General features: G+C 49.5%; 1 protein-coding gene across 2 annotated transcripts; it reads right to left on the reverse strand.

Annotated features, from left to right (window-relative positions):
- Positions 1–3,156: 3,156 nt before the first annotated feature.
- WAS (WASP actin nucleation promoting factor) lies at positions 3,157–9,716 on the reverse strand. Of its 2 annotated transcripts, none has more exons than XM_004755026.3 (12): positions 9,523–9,716; positions 9,074–9,214; positions 8,141–8,227; positions 7,930–8,032; positions 7,777–7,818; positions 7,631–7,684; positions 6,830–7,004; positions 5,766–5,808; positions 5,405–5,558; positions 4,808–5,211; positions 4,418–4,532; positions 3,157–3,440 (listed from the first exon to the last, which is right to left on the reverse strand). In XM_004755026.3, the coding sequence occupies exons 1-12, from the start codon at positions 9,652–9,654 to the stop codon at positions 3,385–3,387; spliced, it is 1,506 nt and encodes a 501-aa protein (XP_004755083.1). In that variant the 5' UTR covers positions 9,655–9,716; the 3' UTR covers positions 3,157–3,384. The 2 variants fall into 2 exon arrangements, with proteins under 2 accessions (XP_004755083.1, XP_012912981.1); XM_013057527.2 differs by having other exon boundaries at positions 4,798–5,211.
- Between the last annotated feature and the right edge of the window lie 9,903 nt (positions 9,717–19,619).

Below are 19,619 nucleotides of genomic sequence, written 5' to 3' on the forward strand. Positions count from 1 at the left end.
ATTCTTTCCTGTTGAGATACTTCTGTTGGGTCTATAATTGATACTTTTTGTTGTAACTGACATTGAGTAGTAAATTTCCTCTACCCAGCCTCCCCTTCTAGCATCCTGAGTCCATTTTAGTAAGGTTTCCCTTTATTAATTTTCATACCTTCGTCCTCCCCAAACTGTATATATAAAAGAATATGTAATATAGTAGGTAAAGGTTTAGATCTTGGAGCCTAGCTACCTGGGTTCAAATCCCAGCTCCGCCATTTACTAAATTGTGTGACCTTAGGCAGTTTCTTCATCAGTAAAACCTCATATGAGTGACCTTGGGGTGGGCACCTCCCACTCATGTGGAAATGAATCTATCCAGACTAGCATCTGTCCAGGAGACCTCAAAAGTAAGAGGCCAGGGGTGCCTGGGTGGCTCAGTGAGTTAAAGCCTCTGCCTTCGGCTCAAGTCATGATCCCAGGGTCCTGGGATAGAGCCCTTCATCGAGCTCTCTGCTCAGCGGGGAGCCTGCTTCTCCCTCTCTCTCTGCCTGTCTCTCTGCCTGCTTGTGATCTCTGTCAAATAAATAAATAAAATCTTTAAAGAAAAAAAAGTAAGAGGCCACCCTATTCTTTTTTTTTTAAAGATTTCGTTTATTTATTTGACAGAGATCATAAGCAGGCAGAGAGGCAGGCAGAGAGAGAGGAAGGGAAGCAGGCTCCCCACCGAGCAGAGAGCCCAATGCGGGGCTCGATCCCAGGACCCTGGGATCCTGACCTGAGCCAAAGGCAGAGGCTTTGACCCACTGAGCCACCCAGGCGCCCCATACCACCCTATTATTCTTGTGTCCCAATCCCAGCCATTTGTCTGTTCATTCAGCATTAAATTAGTGCCAAGCATATATTGCCTTGCCCAGTGCTGGGGCCAATATAAGGTCTTACCCATTCCAAGCTGTACAGGTTTGACTTGTTTTTAATATAAACCTCGTATTCGAGTGTACCACATGTACAGAAGAGGGCACAGACCACGGGTGATCAATGTCATGAGTTTTCATAAGCAAACATACGTGTAGAACCAGAACGCAGGTTAAAGAACATCCCCAGCCAGATTCCAGGAACACTTAATTCTGTAACATCTCTGAAATCCGGCCGCGTCTCCCAAGCACTGGTGAGTCATAATTTAATTCGCAGTACTTTTTTGTCTCTCCTGGTGATACACACAATAATGGTGCATTTTTTGATCAACGGTGACTCAGGACCAACCGGCAGTAGGAGGAAGAACAGCAACAGCAGCATCTAATATTTGTAGATGCCTCAAGGAGCCAGACACTTTGCAGACACTTGAATTCTCTCCACAACCCTGCGAAATAATGCATTTTTAGTCTCAGTTTAAAGATCGAGAAAACTGAGGCCTGGGAAGGTCAAGCCACTTGTCCATGGTCAATATGCTTTTCTGCTAACCCCGTGCCTGCTGTAGGTGCTTCTGGGGATTCAGAGGTTGTGTGATAGACAGTCTTCTCCAGGATAAAGCCTACCGAGAGGGGTCCCAGCACAGTGGATTTCTGGGGTTTCCTAGCAGGGAGTGGGCAGGTAGGTGAGTGATAGTGACAGGCCCTTCCTAGACTCAGCTTGCCCCTGGAGACCGGGCCAAAGTGGGGTGGGGAGTAGAGTGGAAGGTGAAGAATGGTGAAAGAATTAAAAGGAAGCCAAGACTCCCTCTTTCTTCAGCTTCTGTGCCTGTGGGGGAATTCTTTTTTTTTTTTTTAAAGATTTTATTTATTTATTTGACAGAGAGAAATCACAAGTAGATGGAGAGGCAGGCAGAGAGAGAGAGAGAGAAGCAGGCTCCCTGCTGAGCAGAGAGCCCGATGCGGGACTCGATCCCACGACCCTGAGATCATGACCTGAGCCGCCGAAGGCAGCGGCTTAACCCACTGAGCCACCCAGGCGCCCAGCCTATGGGGGAATTCTTAAGGAGAAAAGCCAGCTCCCACCTCCCACACCTCCACCCTGGCCCTGCCTCTCCTTTGCTCCCTCCCCTAACCCCCAGCCTGAACCACCGATGGCTCAAAATTCTTCCACTGGTCTTGCAGATGGATGTAGCCTGTCCTTTCAGGATTCCTCCTCACTGTTATCTTTCTCCCCACTCCCCTCCTCCTCCTCCTCTAAAGGCAGGATACCTGAGGGTTTGAATCCACCAGATTTCAGAAATGGAAAGGAGTAGAATCCTCTGCTAAGGCTCTCATGTGCTGAGGCTTCTATCACTCCCTTGCAAATAGCTTTAGACACCAGGGACAGTTTTGAGTTGTTCATTTTTTTCTGGATCCTAGAAGAGGAGGGGGAACCCAATGGGATCTGAGTTGGAAATCAGTTACATATTGTTACCGCTGTTGTAGAGATGAAGAAACTGAGGCTTAGAGGCGGGGCATCTTGTCTAGGTTCTAGAGCCAATATGTACAAGTCTTTGCCTCTTCCATTGCCACTGGCCGGGACTTGGGTTTGTGCTGAGAACTGGGCAGAACCAAATTTTAAAATCGAGAGAGGGGTCCTGCCCATCAGGATCCTGGTGTATGAGTTGTGTGCATGGAGAGTAAGTCTGACCACTGAGTATTTTCTTGATCTAATATTGTGTTGATTGGACTTTTTTTTTTTTAATAACAAAGTAAGTAAATGAATAAATAATTCCTGCTTATTCACCATGTTCAACCTCACACCAAGTTTTCCCCAACACAGGGCCTTTGCACAGGCTGTTCCTACTGCCTGGAATATCCTCCCCCCAAAGATTTACTGGCTGACTCCCCTCTCTTTAGGTTCTGCACAGCTGTCATGGCATCCTGGTGACTTTCCCTGAATGTTCCATCAGAAGGCCGTTCCCCCTCAGCATATCACAGCACTTGTCACAATCTGTAACTATCTTTAATTTCTATTTGATCCCTGGTTTCATATCTGTCTCCCCCACTAGAATGTGAGTGTCACTAGATTTTCTTCCTGCTGCTTTAGCTCCAGCCCCAAAAGTAGCATCTGGCAACAAATGTTTGTAGAAAGAAAGAAGGGCAGAAAGAAAGAAAGAAATAAGGAAACAAATGAGTGAATAAAATAAATGAAATGGGAGAGATGAATAAAAGAGACTTTGGGGATAAAAGACCCCACATTTCCACATTTGGAATATAAACCAAATGAGACTTGGAGAAACAAAAAGACAGTTATTTTATTTTGGTTTCAAAATCCTTAATGTGAGGAGAACCGAAATAGTCTGTATATAAAGGGGCCCTAGCTACTGCTAGTCAGAATTAACTGCATTGGAAGGGTTGGCGGGAAACAAACAGGGCCTGAGAGGCCTGGAGGCCAGGAGTCGGGGCACCAAGCAGCAGCTGCCAGGAGAGAAGGCTCAGAACAGGTGGGGTGGTTGACTCAGTCGTCCCACTCGTCGTCCTCATCCTCGTCGCCGGCCTGGTCCTCCCCTTCGTCTGGAGGGAGAGAGAAAGTAGGACTCAGGATGGGCAGAAGGGTTCAAAGGCCCGGGGTGGGGTGAAGTTCCTGGGATTTGAGAGATCAAGACTCAGGGCTCTGGGGGGGCTGTGGCATCCTGGGGGCCCATGCAGCTGAATGAGGGAGGGGCCCCTCAGAGGCAGGAGATTTAGGGTGTGGGCTGGAGTTGGAATGGAAGTCAATCTCATTGTCAAAAACGTGGTTACTTGGGATATCACTATCACGCAGGGGTTAATGTTCGGTTTGTCACTTAATGGGGTGGATTCAAGTATTATTAGCAGAGGCAGAGTACTTTACAATATCACTGTTTTATAGCAGGCTAATGTTAATGTTACTGACCCATCCCAGGTTATCGAGGATCTCACTGTAAAAAGATGAGGTTTGTGAAAATAATCATCATGGAGCAGATTCATACTAATCTTGCAGACGTATCCTGGGATTAACGTGAATTACTATCGCCAGTAATAGGTTGAGGTTCACATTCCCCTCCTCTAATTGTCTCATAATGGCAATAGTGTTGCCACATCAGGGGACAAATGTCAACGTTATTACAGAAACGTTGGGTTGGTTATGGTATTATCACCACATTATCAGCTCGGGTCCCTCTACTGACTCCTGGAGTTCAAGTTAATTTTATTGTCCACGGTGAGGTTCCTTAGAACAGCATCACCTATGGGCTAATGGTAACGCTTCCTGCGTCTGGTATTCCTATTAATATTGCAGACATGCTCTGCAATATGTTTATGTTAATGTCAACATTAATGTCATCATCAAAAAAAGAGTGAATCATAGGATTGTTCCATGATGACAATGTTAACACTGCCAAAAAAGGAGATTGATAACAGAGTCACAATGGGGTGGCGGTCACCACAGTTGGTAACTGGGGGGGTTGTTTTTCAGCCCACACTGGCCCCCGGGAGCGGGCGCGCCATCCTGGCAGTGGGCAGGCTGTCACCTGAAGAGTGGATGGCTCGGCTTCTCTTCTGCATCACGTGCATCAGGGCTCCCACCAGCCCCTCTGAGCTCTGAGGCGCGGGCTGCAGTGCTGAGTTCTCGGGGGCCCCAGGCGTCTGCAGCAAGGAGGGTCCAGCACAGATGTTGGCTCAAGGCCCATGATGGGAGCACTCCTCCCTGCTCCTCCCACGTTATTCCCACTCTCATACACTCCAGTCACTTTCAGGGTTCCCAGCCAGCCTCTCCCCACTGCCCTCTGCACCCTGTCATTGAAACCCCAAAAGCCTGGGACCTCTGTCAGTCTCAGCCCTGCCCCAGATATCCTGACTGACACCCAAGTCTGACACCCAAGTCCCAGACACCCCCAATCCTCCCTCTCACCCGTCTTCACCTTGTTCAGCTGAATTCCCTGGCGGATTTGATCCAAAAGCGCCCCCCGACCTCCACCAGGGGCCAGGTTCCCCACAGGCCCCAGAGCAGGAGGTGGGGGAGGGACTGGCCCATCCCCAGAGCTGGGGGGTGGGGGCGGTGGGGGTGGGGGTGGAGGCACAGGGGGCCCTCCAGCTCCAGGGGGTGGAGGGGGTGGTGGTCCAGAACGTCCAGTGGCTGGAGGGGGTGGTGGTGGAGGGCCCCCTCGGCCTGGGGGTGGGGGTGCCCGGGGAGTTGGTGGGGGCGGAGCACCTCCCAAAGGTACAGGAGGCAGTGGACCAGAACGACCCTTGTTGCTCCCCATAGTGGGGGGCCGGGGAGCCTGGTTTCCTCCTCTGGACGGCGGTGGGGGAGGTGGAAGAGGCTCTGAAGGGGGGGAGATAACACAGAGGTACTGTTAGCTATCTTCAGAGCCTCAATTTTGCTCACTTGCAACACAGGAACCCCAAGTGACCAACTCCTGATTCAAACAGTGTAAGGGTTTTCATGAGGACTGAGCGACTACAGTGTATTTCTTAGGAAAAAGCTACTGGGGACGGAGAAGAAAGGGGGTGCTCACCCTGACGCCTCATTTCCTGCCGCACAGCCTCCAGGCCACCCTGGTCCTCAATGAAATCGTAGATGAGTTTGGAGGTTTCAGCATCTGTGAGCTGGGCCTCACTGATGCCTGCCCTGGAGAACAGACTCCGCAGGTCTGGGTCCAGGTTGTTTACCTGCCCAAGAGGAAGAAGGCCAGGGCAGGGGTGGGGGAATAAGGCAGGGAGGGGAGGGGCACCGATTATCACTGGGTCCATCTACCCCACAGGGGTATCTGAGAGGAATGTAAAAGGGGTTGGAGTCTGGAAGTAGGTCTGAGCCAGTGGACTATGGAAGGGTAGGTGGGTAGTCAAATGGGTCAAGGGGTCTTTGGAATTACTCACGTCAAATCCATTCTGGGGGTCCCACCCCACGTGGCTGACATGTCTGGGGGAGGTGAGGAGATCCCAGTGAAGCCCCATTCCCCTTCCTTCCCTTCCTTCCTAGTGAAGCCCTCTTGCCCTCCCCCTCCCCAGAGGGCCTCTGAGAGGCCAGAATGAATAGATGAGTCCTAAGTGAGTGAATGAGTGACTGAATGAGAACAGTAGTGATGGAATTAGAAGGGGTCCATGGGTTGTAATGCCCAACTGTCCATCCACCCCTTTTTCTACCAACCTTTCACACATCCATTTGTCCACCTAGCCATTTGCATTCACCTGTCAGAACACCGATCTCTCGTCTATTTGTCTTCCTACTCATCTGCCCACATACATCTGTTTACTCATTTGTCTGCCCACCTGTCTTCACACACACTTGTCCATCTACCCGTGTGCCCACCTGTCAATTCATCCACTCTTTTGCCTGCCTGTTCATCCATACACTTCTACTGATCCACTGAACTATCCATTCATCCATGCATCTGGCCCTATTCATCCCCATCCACTTTCTCTGTGAACCAACCAGATATCCATCCATCTGTCCACTCACCCTCCCACCTCCCATTTACCCATCCACCCATCCATCCAACCACTTACCCATTCATTTCCCAATCAACTAATTCATGCATGCATGCATGCATCCATCCATTCATTCATTCATTCATTCAACATTCATCCAACCACTCATCTACCACCCACCCATCCACTCACCTATCAGCCCACCCAGGGTGCGAGTAAGGTGAAGCAAGTGAGGTGTCTAGGATGCAAAATTTAAGGAGCCCCTCACTCTCAAAGAGTGATGAATTGCAGTTGCATGACCCTTAGAGTAACTGCCTCTATATATTTTGCAACTTTGGTGCCTTGCTTGCTTCTCCCTAGACCTGGCCTCGTACCCACCCACCTATCCACTCGTCTATCCACCCACGCACCCAACCATGCCATTCTTCCATCCACCCAGCTCTCTTCCTGTCCATCTTTTCATCTGCCCCCACCAACAGGGACTGGTAGGACTAGTGGGGAGAGGTTCTCACTTGAATCCACTTGGTGCACCAATATCGGCCTTGCTGATTTTCTTCTTCCCCGAGCGTTTCTTATCAGCTGGGCCAGGCCCAGGCGCTGGGAGCCCACGGTATCGGGAACTCGTGATGTCAGGGTTCTGGATGTCCACTGTTACTAGCCCCAGGGACAGTTGGCCAGATGCTGGGCCTGTGGGGAAAATAGGGTGATTGAGCCATTGACCTACTCACCTACCAGCCAAAGCATAGGGGAAAGAGACAGGACAAGTGTTGGGGGAATCTGTGTGTGTCTGGTGGTCATGGAGGGAGTAGGTGAAGGGTCCAATTAGGGCTTATGGAGAAGTGGATGGGTGGGTTCCACAAACCATTCTTACCTTCACCAATTCATTTCTTTATTCATTCACTCATCTGATCGCTTAAGTATTGATTCATTCGTTCATGGGTCATTGACCAATTAATTAAATTATTCATTCATTCAGTCAGTCATTGCTTTCTTCACCAATTGAAATGTTGGGTTAGTTATTCATTTATTCACTGTTCAATTCATTCACTTATTCGTTAACTAACATCCATCCGTCCATTCATCCATATATCCACATACTCATTCACCTACACATCTGTACATTGATGTTTTCATCTTCCCATCAATTCATCCTCCACTCAACCATCTATCCACCCACCTTCCACCCACCCTTTTGCCCACTTATCTCTGCACTCTCCCAACTACTTGTCCATCCACCCACTACACACCCATCTGTCCATCTACTCACCCACCCACCTGTCCACCCAGAGACACAGGGAAGAATCAGCACTCACCCCCTTGGTCTCCACCTGGGTGTGGGGGCAGGGGTGGGAGCCCTCCTCTTCTCTCTGGAAAGATGGAATGGGTAGAGGGCTATTACAACTCTGCTACAGTTTCCTGGGCTATCCCCTTAGTGCCCTCCTTGAACTTGAGGACTCACCTTCATTGGCTGGCGCCGGTGGTGGGGGTAGCTGGCGTCTGTCTGTGGGGAGACAGGTGGACTGGGAACCGGAACCATAAGAGGGGCTTTTCTAGCTCCCTACTCTTCACACACTTCCGCCCAACCTCCTTTCCACCCCGAAAGCCTCCTCACCTCCACTTTGCCTCTGATTCCTTTTTTGGATCTTCTCCTGCACCAGGGCCCGGAAGACCTGAGCCTCGCCCTCGTCTGCAAAGTTCAGCCCTGCCTGGCAGGCCTGCAGACATCTTGGGCTCAATAGCCTTCCAGGCCCCCCCCCACCCAGCACCTTTCCCATCTCCTCCCCACATCCCACCTGGGGCCCAGGGATTGAGGGGTCACTCACATCTCCAGCAAAGGTGTGGAAGAAGGGGGTAGGAGTAGAGTAGACCAGCTGTGAGTACAGCTCTTGTTCCCAGAGCAGACGGCCAGTCTGGAAAGATCCGGGGGGGCGGGGAGCGCATTAGCACAAAGACTTGCCCTGAGTGGCAGGCCTCTGTTATCTGGGCAAGGAGAACAGTGTCCTAATTTGGTGCCCCAGGATCAGATAAGAGACCTCCAGCTTATTGTCAGAGAGTTGGGGGGTCTAGATGTCAGGTGTGGAGGGTTGGGGTACAGTATGGGAGTTAGATATACAGTCAGGGATGGGGAGTTGGGGTTCAAGGCCCTAGAGGTGAGACTTGTGGGCTTGAATAGGAGGATTTAGGGCTCCAGTCCTAGGAAACTGAGCCCATTCACAGACTTCATCTTACACCCTTCCTTTAGGCGGGGGCCTTCATTTGGGCAAGTAGGGCTCCAGTACTAGGAGCTGGTATTCAGATTTGAGGTTCAGACACACAGACCCAAAAGTTCTGGGGGTGGAGGATTCAGTCAAGGTACATGCAATCTGACATTTAAGAAACAGAGCTATGGCTTAGCAGCTAGGCAAACATTTAGGGTCCAGAAATTTTGATGGGGGATTTCTGGGACCCAAAAGCTTGAGTTTAGAACGGATTTGAGGTTCAGGTAAAAGTATAGTGCTCATTTTTTTAAATTCATAAAACAGATTAGATTTGGGAGCTATACTAATAGTTGGGGATTATAGGTCTTGACCTGGGGATTCTGGGGTCAATCATCAAAGACAAAGAAAGTCAAAGCAGAGTTTGACATCTGGATGAAGTCTTTGGTTCTGGGGCTCAGGGGTTCACTGATCTGTCCAAGGCCTTGGGGCTTTGGACACAGATCTGGATTTGTGAGTTGAAAATTGGTTTGCACATCCAGCAAGGGGGATGGGGATCACCTGAAGGCCATAAAGACGGATGAAGTAGGACTTCTGGGGGTTATCCTTCACGAAGCACACAGCCCCACAGTGCTCCTTGGTCCAGTGTTCAGCTCCGGGAGGCAATGCCAGGTACAGTTGAACAACGGCAGTGGCCAGTGTCTGGGAAGGAAGAGCAGGGCTCAGGGGAATCTGGTTAGCCAGAAGGTCTAGTTCTTCCTTGTCCACGGCTGTTCTGGCTCTCAGGGAAGAGCCGCAGCCAGAGGGAAAGTAGATAGGCATCGCAACCGAGATCTTCCTGGGATTGGTGAACGGGAGGTAAGTGGGTTTTAGGAGGGGAAATGATGGAGAAGGGAAGAAGACCGGAAGAGGGAAAGAAAGTGGAGGAAAGGAGAAGGATGGGGAAGATGAGGAGGCAGAAGAGGAGGAAAGGGAGGGAGACAGGGAGGGCCAGGAGATCCCCAGCTCACCCAGCATTTCCGACCCAGCATCTCGAAGAGTCGCTGGTTCTCGTGGTCCTGGAGCAGTGTGGAGGGTATGTTCTGCTGAACCCCTGGTCCTCCGCGACCCCCAGACCTGCCTCCCACAGGGCCCCCACTCATGGTGCCTCCTGCCCTTGTCCTCTTCAGCCAGGCTCTGGGTGCAGGGTAAGAAGAGGAACTTCCGCAGTGCGCAGGGGAACAGGAAGTACAAAAAACCACAAGGGAAACAAGTCCTCCAGGGGCCTCTGGGTGGGCCTGGCCTCCTCCTCCCTCCCTAGGACAGGCTCGGACCCTCCTCCCTTAGGAAGGGGCCCTCCTCCATTTGGCTGGTTAAGACCCATCTTTTGGGCCAGCTCATGTCCTCCTCCTTCTTTCTTACTCCCTGAGGCCCATCTCCCTCGGACTGGCTCATGTCCCTCTTCCTCTGATTGGCTGGGAGCAAAGGCCAGGCCACTGCTGCACTTCTGCTGGAGGACACAATGGTGGGGAGCAGTTGGGGGGCTGGGCAGCCTCCTTCCTCCCCAAAGCATCCAGCTGGTCTGGGCCTGAGGCCCATAGCCCCTCATGCGGAAGGGTTACTGGGTTAAAACTTTTCCTCTAATGACATTGTGAGGGGCTGGGATCCCACCTCTCTCCTGAGACCCCCAGCAATGCTCGGGCACCCAGCACACTTCCCCATCCCTTACCCCTGCTTCCCCACAGTTCCCAAATCACTTTCTGCTTCTCATCCCTTCAGGCAACGTCTTATTTAATCCTAATTGCTTTTGAACCTTTTAAAAAGTCTGGATTCTTGGGGTACCTGGGTGGCTCAGTTGGTTAAGCAGTGGCCTTCAGCTCAGGTCAGGATCCCAGGGTACTGGGATCGAGCCCCATATCCAGGGAGCCTACTTCTTCCCCTCGCCCTAATTGTGCTCTCTCTGTGTGTGACAAATAAATAAATTCTTTTTTCTTAAATATTTTATTTATTTATTTGACAGACAGAGATCACAAGAAGGCAGAGAGGCAGGTAGAGAGAGAGGAAGGGAAGCAGTCTCCCCGCTGAGCAGGGAACCCAATGTGGTGCTCGATCCCAGGACCCTGGGATCATGACCTGAGCTGAAGGCAGAGGTTTTAACCCACTGAGCCACCCAGGCGCCCATAAATAAATAAATTCTTTTTCATTCTTTCTTTTTTTTTTTTTTTAGATTTTATTTATTTGGTAGAGAGAGAGAGACAGAGTGCAAGCACAGGCAGACAGAGTGGCAGGTTGGAGGCAGAGGGAGAAGCAGGCTCCCTGCCGAGCAAGGAGCCTGATGTGGGACTCCATCCCAGGATGCTGGGATCATGACCTGAGCCGAAGGCAGCCACTTAACCAACTGAGCCACCCAGGCATCCTAATAAATAAATTCTTAAAAAATAAAATAAAAGTCTGGAATCTTCAGAGTCTTGCTTTTTTTTTTCCCCCACACAACATCCTACGTTTATCCAACACTGATGGAAGCCACTGAACATATGTCCCAGACAGTGTTCTGACCTCTGTAAATACTGACCCCCTTAAATCCTCCTAATAGCCTATGGGACATACACTCTTCCTGGGTCCATTTGCTAGTGGGAAGTGAGAGAACTGAGGCACGCTGATTTTCCCAGTAGCTCCCAGCTAGCAAGTGGCAGAGTCTGGATCCCAAGCCAGGCCGGCTGGGTCCGGAGTCACACTTTCCATCACTGTGCTCTGTGCCTTCTCTCTGATCTGTATCTGCCTGTAACAATGACCATTCCTTTTCACTGCTACACAGTATTCCATTGTGGGTTTTTTTTTAAGATTTTTAAAATTTATTTGACAGACAGAGATCACAGTAGGCAGAGAGGCAAGCAGAGAGAGAGGGGGAGAAGCAGGCTCCCTGCTGAGCAGAGAGGCTCAGATCCCAGGACCCTGGGATCATGACCTGAGCTGAAGGCAGAGGCTTTAACCCACTGAGCCACCCAGGCGCCCCACAGTATTCCATTGTTTGTATAATTTGTTTATTTGTATTGTCCTAATAACAAATGTTTGGGCTATTCCTGGCTTTTGCTCCCTTACACATCTCCTGGTCCGCACAGGCAGGCATACACTCGGGAGGGGAATCAGGGGGTAGGGGTAGGTTTGTAGGGTTTGCCTATCTCCAACTTGACCAGATGATGCCAGACTGTTCCCCCAACTGTTCCCTCAGTCCTCACACCTCCCTGGGCCTTGGTTTACCGTTTGCGGACAGGAAGCTCCCAGCCACATACAGCAGTCTGGGGGAGCTGAGCAAGTCTGGGGTGCAACTGCCATCCCCAGGTACCTGAAGGCAAATGGCACTTCTCAAGATGGGACTCACGGTTCTGCCCAGAAACCTGGCTCGAAGCTCATTCCAGAGTGGCAATTCCTCCCTCCCCTTCTCACAACTCAGCTTCCGTACCTACAACTCACCAGGCGGTTTCGTACGTCTGGGCCTGGAGCATCTTCCAGCCTGTTCGTGGGGCAAGGCCCTGCTTTCTTCCTTAAAAAGCCATCACATTCATTCATTTTCATGCTGTTTATTGTTCTCCTGCCAGGTACCAAGCCTATCTCCGATATCTGGCACAAACTAGACACTCAATAAACATCTACTGAAGGAATCAGTGAGGGATTAGTGATTTAGTGTTTTCTGATTTTTTTCTAAGTGCCTTACATTTATTAACTCATTTCACCCTCACAGATGACCGCATGAGGTAAACATTACTCTTATCCCCATTTTACTAATAAGGAAGCTGAGGCCCAGGGAAGTTAGCTAACATGCCCAAGATCACCAAGCTTGTGAATGGTGGAGTAGAGGCCAATTACGTGAGAAATGATTCCTTATTTATTTGACAGACAGAGATCACAAGTAGGCAGAGAGGCGGGCAGACAGAGAGAGAGAGGAGGAAGCAGGCTCCCTGCTGAGCAGAGAGCCTGATGCGGGACTCGATCCCAGGACCCTGAGATCATGACCTGAGCCGAAGGCAGCGGTTTAATCCACTGAGCCACCCAGGCGCCCCAAGAAATGATTCCTAATCTGTCAAGGGCCACATCGGGGCCAGAGAGAAAATTCTTCTGCTCCTTCTCTGTCTTTCCTTATCCCTCTTCCTCCTTTTTCCTTCTCTGCCCCTAGATCTGTCTCCCTTAAGTTTATAGCAGGGGGAGGGGCTTAAGCTTCTGCTACATTTGCTGGTTGTTTTTTAAGTTAACATTTAAAAGTTATATATTGTGGGGCGCCTGGGTAGCTCAGTGGATTAAGCCGCTGCCTTCGGCTCAGGTCATGATCTCAGGGTCCTGGGATCGAGTCCCGCATCGGGCTCTCTGCTCAGCGGGGAGCCTGCTTCCTCCTCTCTCTCTCTGCCTGCCTCTGCCTACTTTTAATCTCTCTCTGTCAAATAAATAAATAAATAAACTTAAAAAAAAAGTTATATATTTTGGCACATTCCGTTGCGTGTCTGACTCTTGGTTTCACCTCAGGTCATGATCTCGGAGTCGTGGGATCAAGCTCCCTATGGGGCTCCATGCTCAACTCGAGGTTTACTTACGTTTCTTTCTCCCTCTGCTTCTCTTTCTCTCTCAACTGAATGAATAAATAAATAATAAATTTTTTAAAAAACTTGTAAAGGTATTTATTTATTTAACAGCGAGAGAGCACAAGCAGGGGGAGAAGCAGGTAGGGGGAGAAGCCGGCAGAGGGAGAAGGGCTCCCATGGGGCGCCTGGGTGGCTCAGTGGGTTAAAGCCTCTGCCTTTGGCTCAGGTCATGATCCCAGGGTCCTGGGATGGAGCTCTCTGCTCAACAGGGAACCTGCTTCCTTTCCTCTCTCTGCCTGCCTCTCTGCCTACCTGTGATCTCTGTCAAATAAATAAATAAAATCTTTAAAAAAGATTTTTATTTTATTTATAAATAAATTATTTATTTATTTTATAAATAAATAAAATATTTAAAAAAGATTTTTATTTTATTTATTTGACAGAGATCACAAGTAGGCAGAGAAGCAGGCAGAGAGAGAGAGATGGAGGAAGCAGGCTCCTTGCTGAGCAGAGAGCCCGATGTGGGGCTCGATCCCAGGACCCTGGGATCATGACCTGAGCCAAAGCAGAGGCTTTAACCCACTAAGCCACCCAGGCACTCCTAAAATAAAAATATTTTTAAAAAAGAAGCAGACTCCCGAAACCCGATGTGCGACTCAATCCCAGGACATCTGGGTCCCGACCTGAGTCAAAGACAGATGCTTAATAGACTAAGCCACCCAGATGCCCATCAATAAATCTTTTTTTAAAAAGTTATATATTTCCTGTTCTTCTAAGTAGCAGACAGGTTTAAAATGTATACTTTTCTCTAACTAAAAAAACTAGAGTTTTGTTATTTTGGTCCCTAACAGGAATGAGTCGCCCCACCCTGGAACATAGTGCTTTAGTAATCCTTTTTCATATTACCCAGATTATTAAATTACTTCGCAGACCTGCATCAAGAATCAGGAGCTGGCTTATGTCACTTTTACGTATCCCCATCGATTCTTGCTTTTCCGCACTGCATGACAGTCTTTGGTGACGTGAAGACCTCAAAGGTAATTTGCTCTCCAGGGCCTTCAAAGAGATTTAAAAACAAGAACAAGAACCTTAATTTAGCTTTTATGGTTCTCAGCAGGAGATTAGGTTGAATATGAGTCAGTCTGCCACAGCGGGGAGCAGCAGTTAGAGCTTACTTCTTAGTAAGCCAGTGAATACCCAGAAAGCCCAGCCCCAAGAACCAGGATCTACCCGTAACTCAGACCATCCTGATGTGCCTCCACTACCTCCTCCTCCCCCCCCACCCCCCTGCCCTAGGTTCACCAGATGGAAAACCATTTCCTGTTTATATCCTGTGCTTATTTTGCTTTATTCCAAGAGGATATTGCCTACAAGATCCTGCCTGACACATCTCAAGCCCTGAGTAGGAAATAAGACACAGTCAGTGCTAAGACATGGGGCTGTCTCCCACACTTTGGTCCTAGCCCACGACTGAGGCCACAGAGATGTGGGCACACGTAGGGGCCTCCTGCTGTCCTCTAGGACCAAGCTGAGACAAGATGGCTACATTTCCTTTGCCACACCATCCTTCTCTTCCCCTTACCACCCCCCACCTCCCATGGACCCCTGACTGAAGGGTGCTCCCTAAGGACAGGCTGAAGGAACCAGCAGTGCCCAACCCCCTGACCCAACCCTTTGACCATCCTGGAATGACATTCGGGTACATTACAAGTCTTGATGATGTGGGGCTGTACCCCAGCATCCTAGGCCCTTGCCCATTCAAAGGTGGAGCACCCCCATCACCATGACAACCAAAATCTGCCAGCCAGGAATTTCCCAAACACACCCCCAGGCCAGGAAGGAACATGACCCTTGTCTGTCTCGTTCATTGCCACATGCCAACCACCCCGGCACAAGACCTACACGCAGATCAGTCAGTATTTGTGGGATAATCATGCTACAGCCCAGCTATCTGTGCTGCGATTTACTGTCCTCTCTTCACCCCCCTCCTGCCTGCGGGAAGGGGGAAGAGAAGAACTAGGACACTGAAGAGACCAGCCTCTCACATGGAGATGTCTAAAACGTTCATGGTTGCCATGGGCAAGTGGGTGCCTTTTTAGGGGTGCTCAGGAGAGGGGCTGACTTCTAGTTCTGGTAGGGGTGGAGTGAGGATGGGGGCGCACAGAAAAGCGAGACAACTGGAAAGATAAGGATGGCTCAGTGGTGGGGCACCCGGCTGACTCAGTTGGTAGAGCAGTGACTTGATCTTAGAGCCAGGAGTTAAAGCCCCACCTTGGGCGCAGAGTTTACTTTAACAAAAAAGAAAAAAAAATGGCGCAGTGGTTCCAACCACAGATTCTGGAGCCCTACAGCCTGGCTCTGGCTGTGCCGCTTATGAGCTATTTTTTTTTTCTCTTTAAATATTTTATTTATTTATTTTAGGGAGAGAGAGTGTATGTATATGCAAGCAGGTGAGGGGAGCGGGTAGCAGAGGAAGAGGGAGAAGCAGACTCTCCACTACGGAAGGAGGGAGACGTGGGGAGCATTCTCATTCCCAGGGGCTCGATCCTAGGACCCTGGGATCATGACCTGAGCCAAAGGCAGACACTTAACCAACTGCGCCACGCAGGTGTCCCCACTAAGGACCTCTTTAAAGTCTGGGAACCTCTCAGCGCTTCCCTTCTCTCATCCATAAAGTGAAGATAATAGCAGTTAAGGTTGTTGGGAAGGCTAAATGAGGTAATTCATGCAAAGTGATTAGTTCATGTTATAATTATGCATTATTGTTGTTTTTCTGAAATAGCTGAGTAACTTGGATGGATGAACTATCCTTTCTCAAGCCAAGCCTTCTCCCACCCTCGCCCCAATCCTCTCCTCACCCTCCCCCGTAGCACTTTCAAGTCCCACCGCCCCTGGTGGATGGTCAGAGACCCAGAACACCTGACCACCTACCCATGATCGTTTCTCTACTTTTCCTTGCTGCAAAGACCATCTCAGAGATGCATCCCGTGCCCCAGCCGGATTCCTCCAGGGCTGTGGACATGTTCCTGGTGCCCTCCCTGGCAACCTTGGAAGTCCCACCCACCACTTGTTCCCCCCCCCCCCACTCCCTCAAGCTATGCAGGAAAACTCTGCCAGCCAGCCCTCCCCCTCCCTTCTAGGTTTGTGGCTGCTAACCTTGGGCCAGCCAGGTAGCCAAAGGTCCCTTCTAGTCCCTACACTGCCCACCCCCCTCAAAGTCACCAACTATCCCTAGACAGGTGCTCGCTACCTCCCTGGACCGCAATATTTGTGACCCCAAGTGTCCCTTCCCTAGTCTGTGACACCAGAACTGTCCACCCCTGGTGTGTGTGACCCCTCGAGGGTCCAAATCTCCACGTGTGTGACTCCAGGAGTATCTGCTTTCCGCTCAGCACGTCCCCCGCGCACGCCACACCCTTGACCCTGTGAACCCCCGGGAAGGTTAACGCCGCAGCCTGGAAAGGACCACAGCGGGCCTGGGGAGGAATGCGAAATGGAACAGTCCGCCCAAGATCGTACCACTAGGAAGGGGACGGCTACCTGGCAACATAACGTTTGTGGGAGAGGACTAAGACAGCTGTCTCAATCCCTAACAGAGAGGGAATCTTGCTTGTCCCAAGATTCCCGTCCGGTCCTCCTGACTCCCACCTGCCTCAGGGGTGCCTCACGCTCTGGTAGCGCCCCCCTCCTCCCTCACGTCCGCCATCTTAACCACTGTCACCGCCCCCACCTCGATTCCTTAGAAGCCGCGGTCAGTGTACCCAGGCCCCCAATTGGCTGACGGGTGAGGAGTCGGAGACCGCCGTGGGCTCTGATTGGCCGATAACCGAATTCTCCTTGGGCCTTGGAGACGAACATAGCCGACCTCCCCTCTCGCGCGCCGGGCTCCCATTGGTCACATACTCGGGGCATGCGCAGTGGATGCCAGACCGCGGTGCCCGGCCGCTGAAACGAGGCTGTGGAGATTTGGGAGCGTGGGTCAGATGGGTCAGAAGGGGCAGGTTTTGCTTCCCCTTGGGGGTTAATGAGCTGACCCACCAGGGCGTGGCGTCCCGTGGAAACTCGAAATTGTAAACTCTAACAAACCCAGTAGGGTTTTCGTGCGTTCCTTTATTCTCTAGTTAACACAAAATAAAAGGCGGTCTTTTGAATTTGGGATGTAGGAAATACTCTCAGAAGTTGGTTTAATAAAATTAAGACGCAGTGCGGGCTCTCTGGCTCTCCCTAAATACCATGAATTGCAGAGTGACAGTCTTATGGTCTTTATATTCAATGTGCCAAAGTTACTGATTTTACTCCTCTGACAAATGGGTACAAAGTTTACAGAAGCTAAGGTCCCTCCTGGCGAGGGATTTGACAAAGTGTGTTTAAGAGAATAAATACTTAACCCAGTTTTCGATACACAAAGCGATGGTTTTGGAGCATTAGGCCTGGCCGGAGAGGACAGGACTGTTGGATTGATACGTATTGTTTAATATACATCGTAGGCGATATAACCAGTGACCTGCCTTAAAGTTGGCGATTTTTACATTATATGTTCGTATGTAAATTAAAATATAAGTATATATTACGTACATTATAAAATACATATAAATGGCTATAAATACGGGATTCATAGGGATATAGATAATATAGATGGAGGAGTGGGGCCTCAGTTTACTGTGCTGGGTCAGTCACGTGCTGAAGGCAAGTAACTTGATAATTTCACGTGATGCCCTCAATTGTAGGAAACCTGACCCTGAGTCCCCTGCCTTTACCAGGTCAGGGGGAATTTCCCTTAGATTGCTTGGAAATTCCAAATCTATGCCCAGCACTCCTTCCACTGTTGAAAACAACCTGGCTTTTGCATCAGCCCTGATCATTATTTTAAGATTTTAAGTGTGTGTATGGTAGCTTGGGGTGCTAGGTAGAGCAAATCAAAGGCTGGGTTAAAATGCGGGCACTTTGTCATCACTGAATGTTTCTGATGGTGGCTGGGTTTGTAACACACATACTTCTGTTTAGTATCCTCACTCAAGGGCCATTGCTGGTAAGAGGCCTATTGTATTTGTTTGGGATCTGGCCCTAATGGTTATAGTAGCATAGCCCAACATGCAATAGCTCTATGATCTCTTTCTAGAAATACACCCCACAGTGATACAATGGAAGAAGTCGGAGGGAAACAAAAGAAAATCTTCAGCTTATGAATAAAGGAATGAGCTCATTTGAAAAAAATAAAATGCTGAAAGAAAACCTCCAGTTAATGTAGCTTGCATCGTATGTCAGTAGCCCTTCCAATTAGAGATCTCTTCACCAGCAACCACAGTTTAGATCTCGAATACAAGCAACTTGAGAAAAAAAAGTTGTTTTGTGTGTGTTTACTAGGTTTGGCAACTGTGGGAAAACAATGAGTGTTGTGTTTAAAATCTTATGAATGATGGAGCTTTCAGGAAATTGGGTGATAAATATGCACATATGCATAGTGTTAGCATAACTTGCAGGAGTCCTGGGAGTTAGTCAGGAAGTTTTAAAATCTATTTACTGGGGCACCTGAGTGGTTCAATCCTTAAGCAGACTGCCTGCCTTCTGCTCATGTCATGGTCCCAGGACCCTGGGATGTAGCCCAGCTCCCTACTCAACGGGAAGCCTGATTCTCCCTCCCCACTCCCCCTGCTTGTATTCCTTCTCTTGCTGTGTATTTCTCGTCAAATAAGTAAATAAAATAAAAATGTATTTATTTTTGGCCACCGGTAGTCTTCTAAAAATCGAAGCAAAATCTCTTAAAGCTATTTTTTCACTTTTGATTTTTTTTTTTAATTTGTGACTGAAAGCTATTTTTCAACATTTACAAATACTCAGGCTGAGCATGGGTGCTAACTACACAATGGACTGGGGTGGGGTGGGGCAGGGCTGCACAACCAGGACATTTGGGGTGCAGGGATTTTTTTAAAATTTTAAATAATTAATTAATTTTAAAGATTTTATTTATTTGTTAGAGAGAGAGACCACAAGCAGGGGGAGAGCAGCAGAGGGAGAAGATTACCCGCTGAGCAAGGAGCCTGATGTGAGGCTCCATCCCAGGACCACGGGATCATTACCTAAGCAGAAGACAGGCACTTAACCATCTGAGCCACCCAGGAATCCCAAGATTTTTTTTTTAAGATTTTATTTGTTTATTGGGGCGCCTGGGTGGCTCAGTGGGTTAAAGCCTCTGCCTTCCGCTCAGGTCATGAACTCAGGGTCCTGGGATCGAGCCCCGCATCGGGCTCTCTGCTCCGCGGAGAGCCTGCTTCCTCCTCCCTCTCTCTGCCTGCCTCTCTGCCTGCTTGTGATCTCTGTCTGCCAAATAAATAAATAAAATCTTTTAAAAAAAGATTTTATTTGTTTATTTGACAGAGAGAGACACAGCAAGAGAGGGAACACAAGCAGGGGTAAGTGGGAGAGGGAAAAACAGGCCTCCCGCTAAGCAGGGAGCCTGATGTGGGGCTCTATCCTACAACCCTGGGATCATGACCTGAGCCGAAGGCAGACAGTTAATTGACTGAGCCACCCAGGTGCCTGCCAATTTTTTAAAGGAT

The sequence above is a fragment of the Mustela putorius genome, unplaced genomic scaffold (assembly GCF_011764305.1).
Source record: "Mustela putorius furo isolate JIRA1106 unplaced genomic scaffold, ASM1176430v1.1 tig00003903_pilon_pilon_pilon, whole genome shotgun sequence".
NCBI classification, from domain to species: Eukaryota; Metazoa; Chordata; class Mammalia; order Carnivora; family Mustelidae; genus Mustela; species Mustela putorius.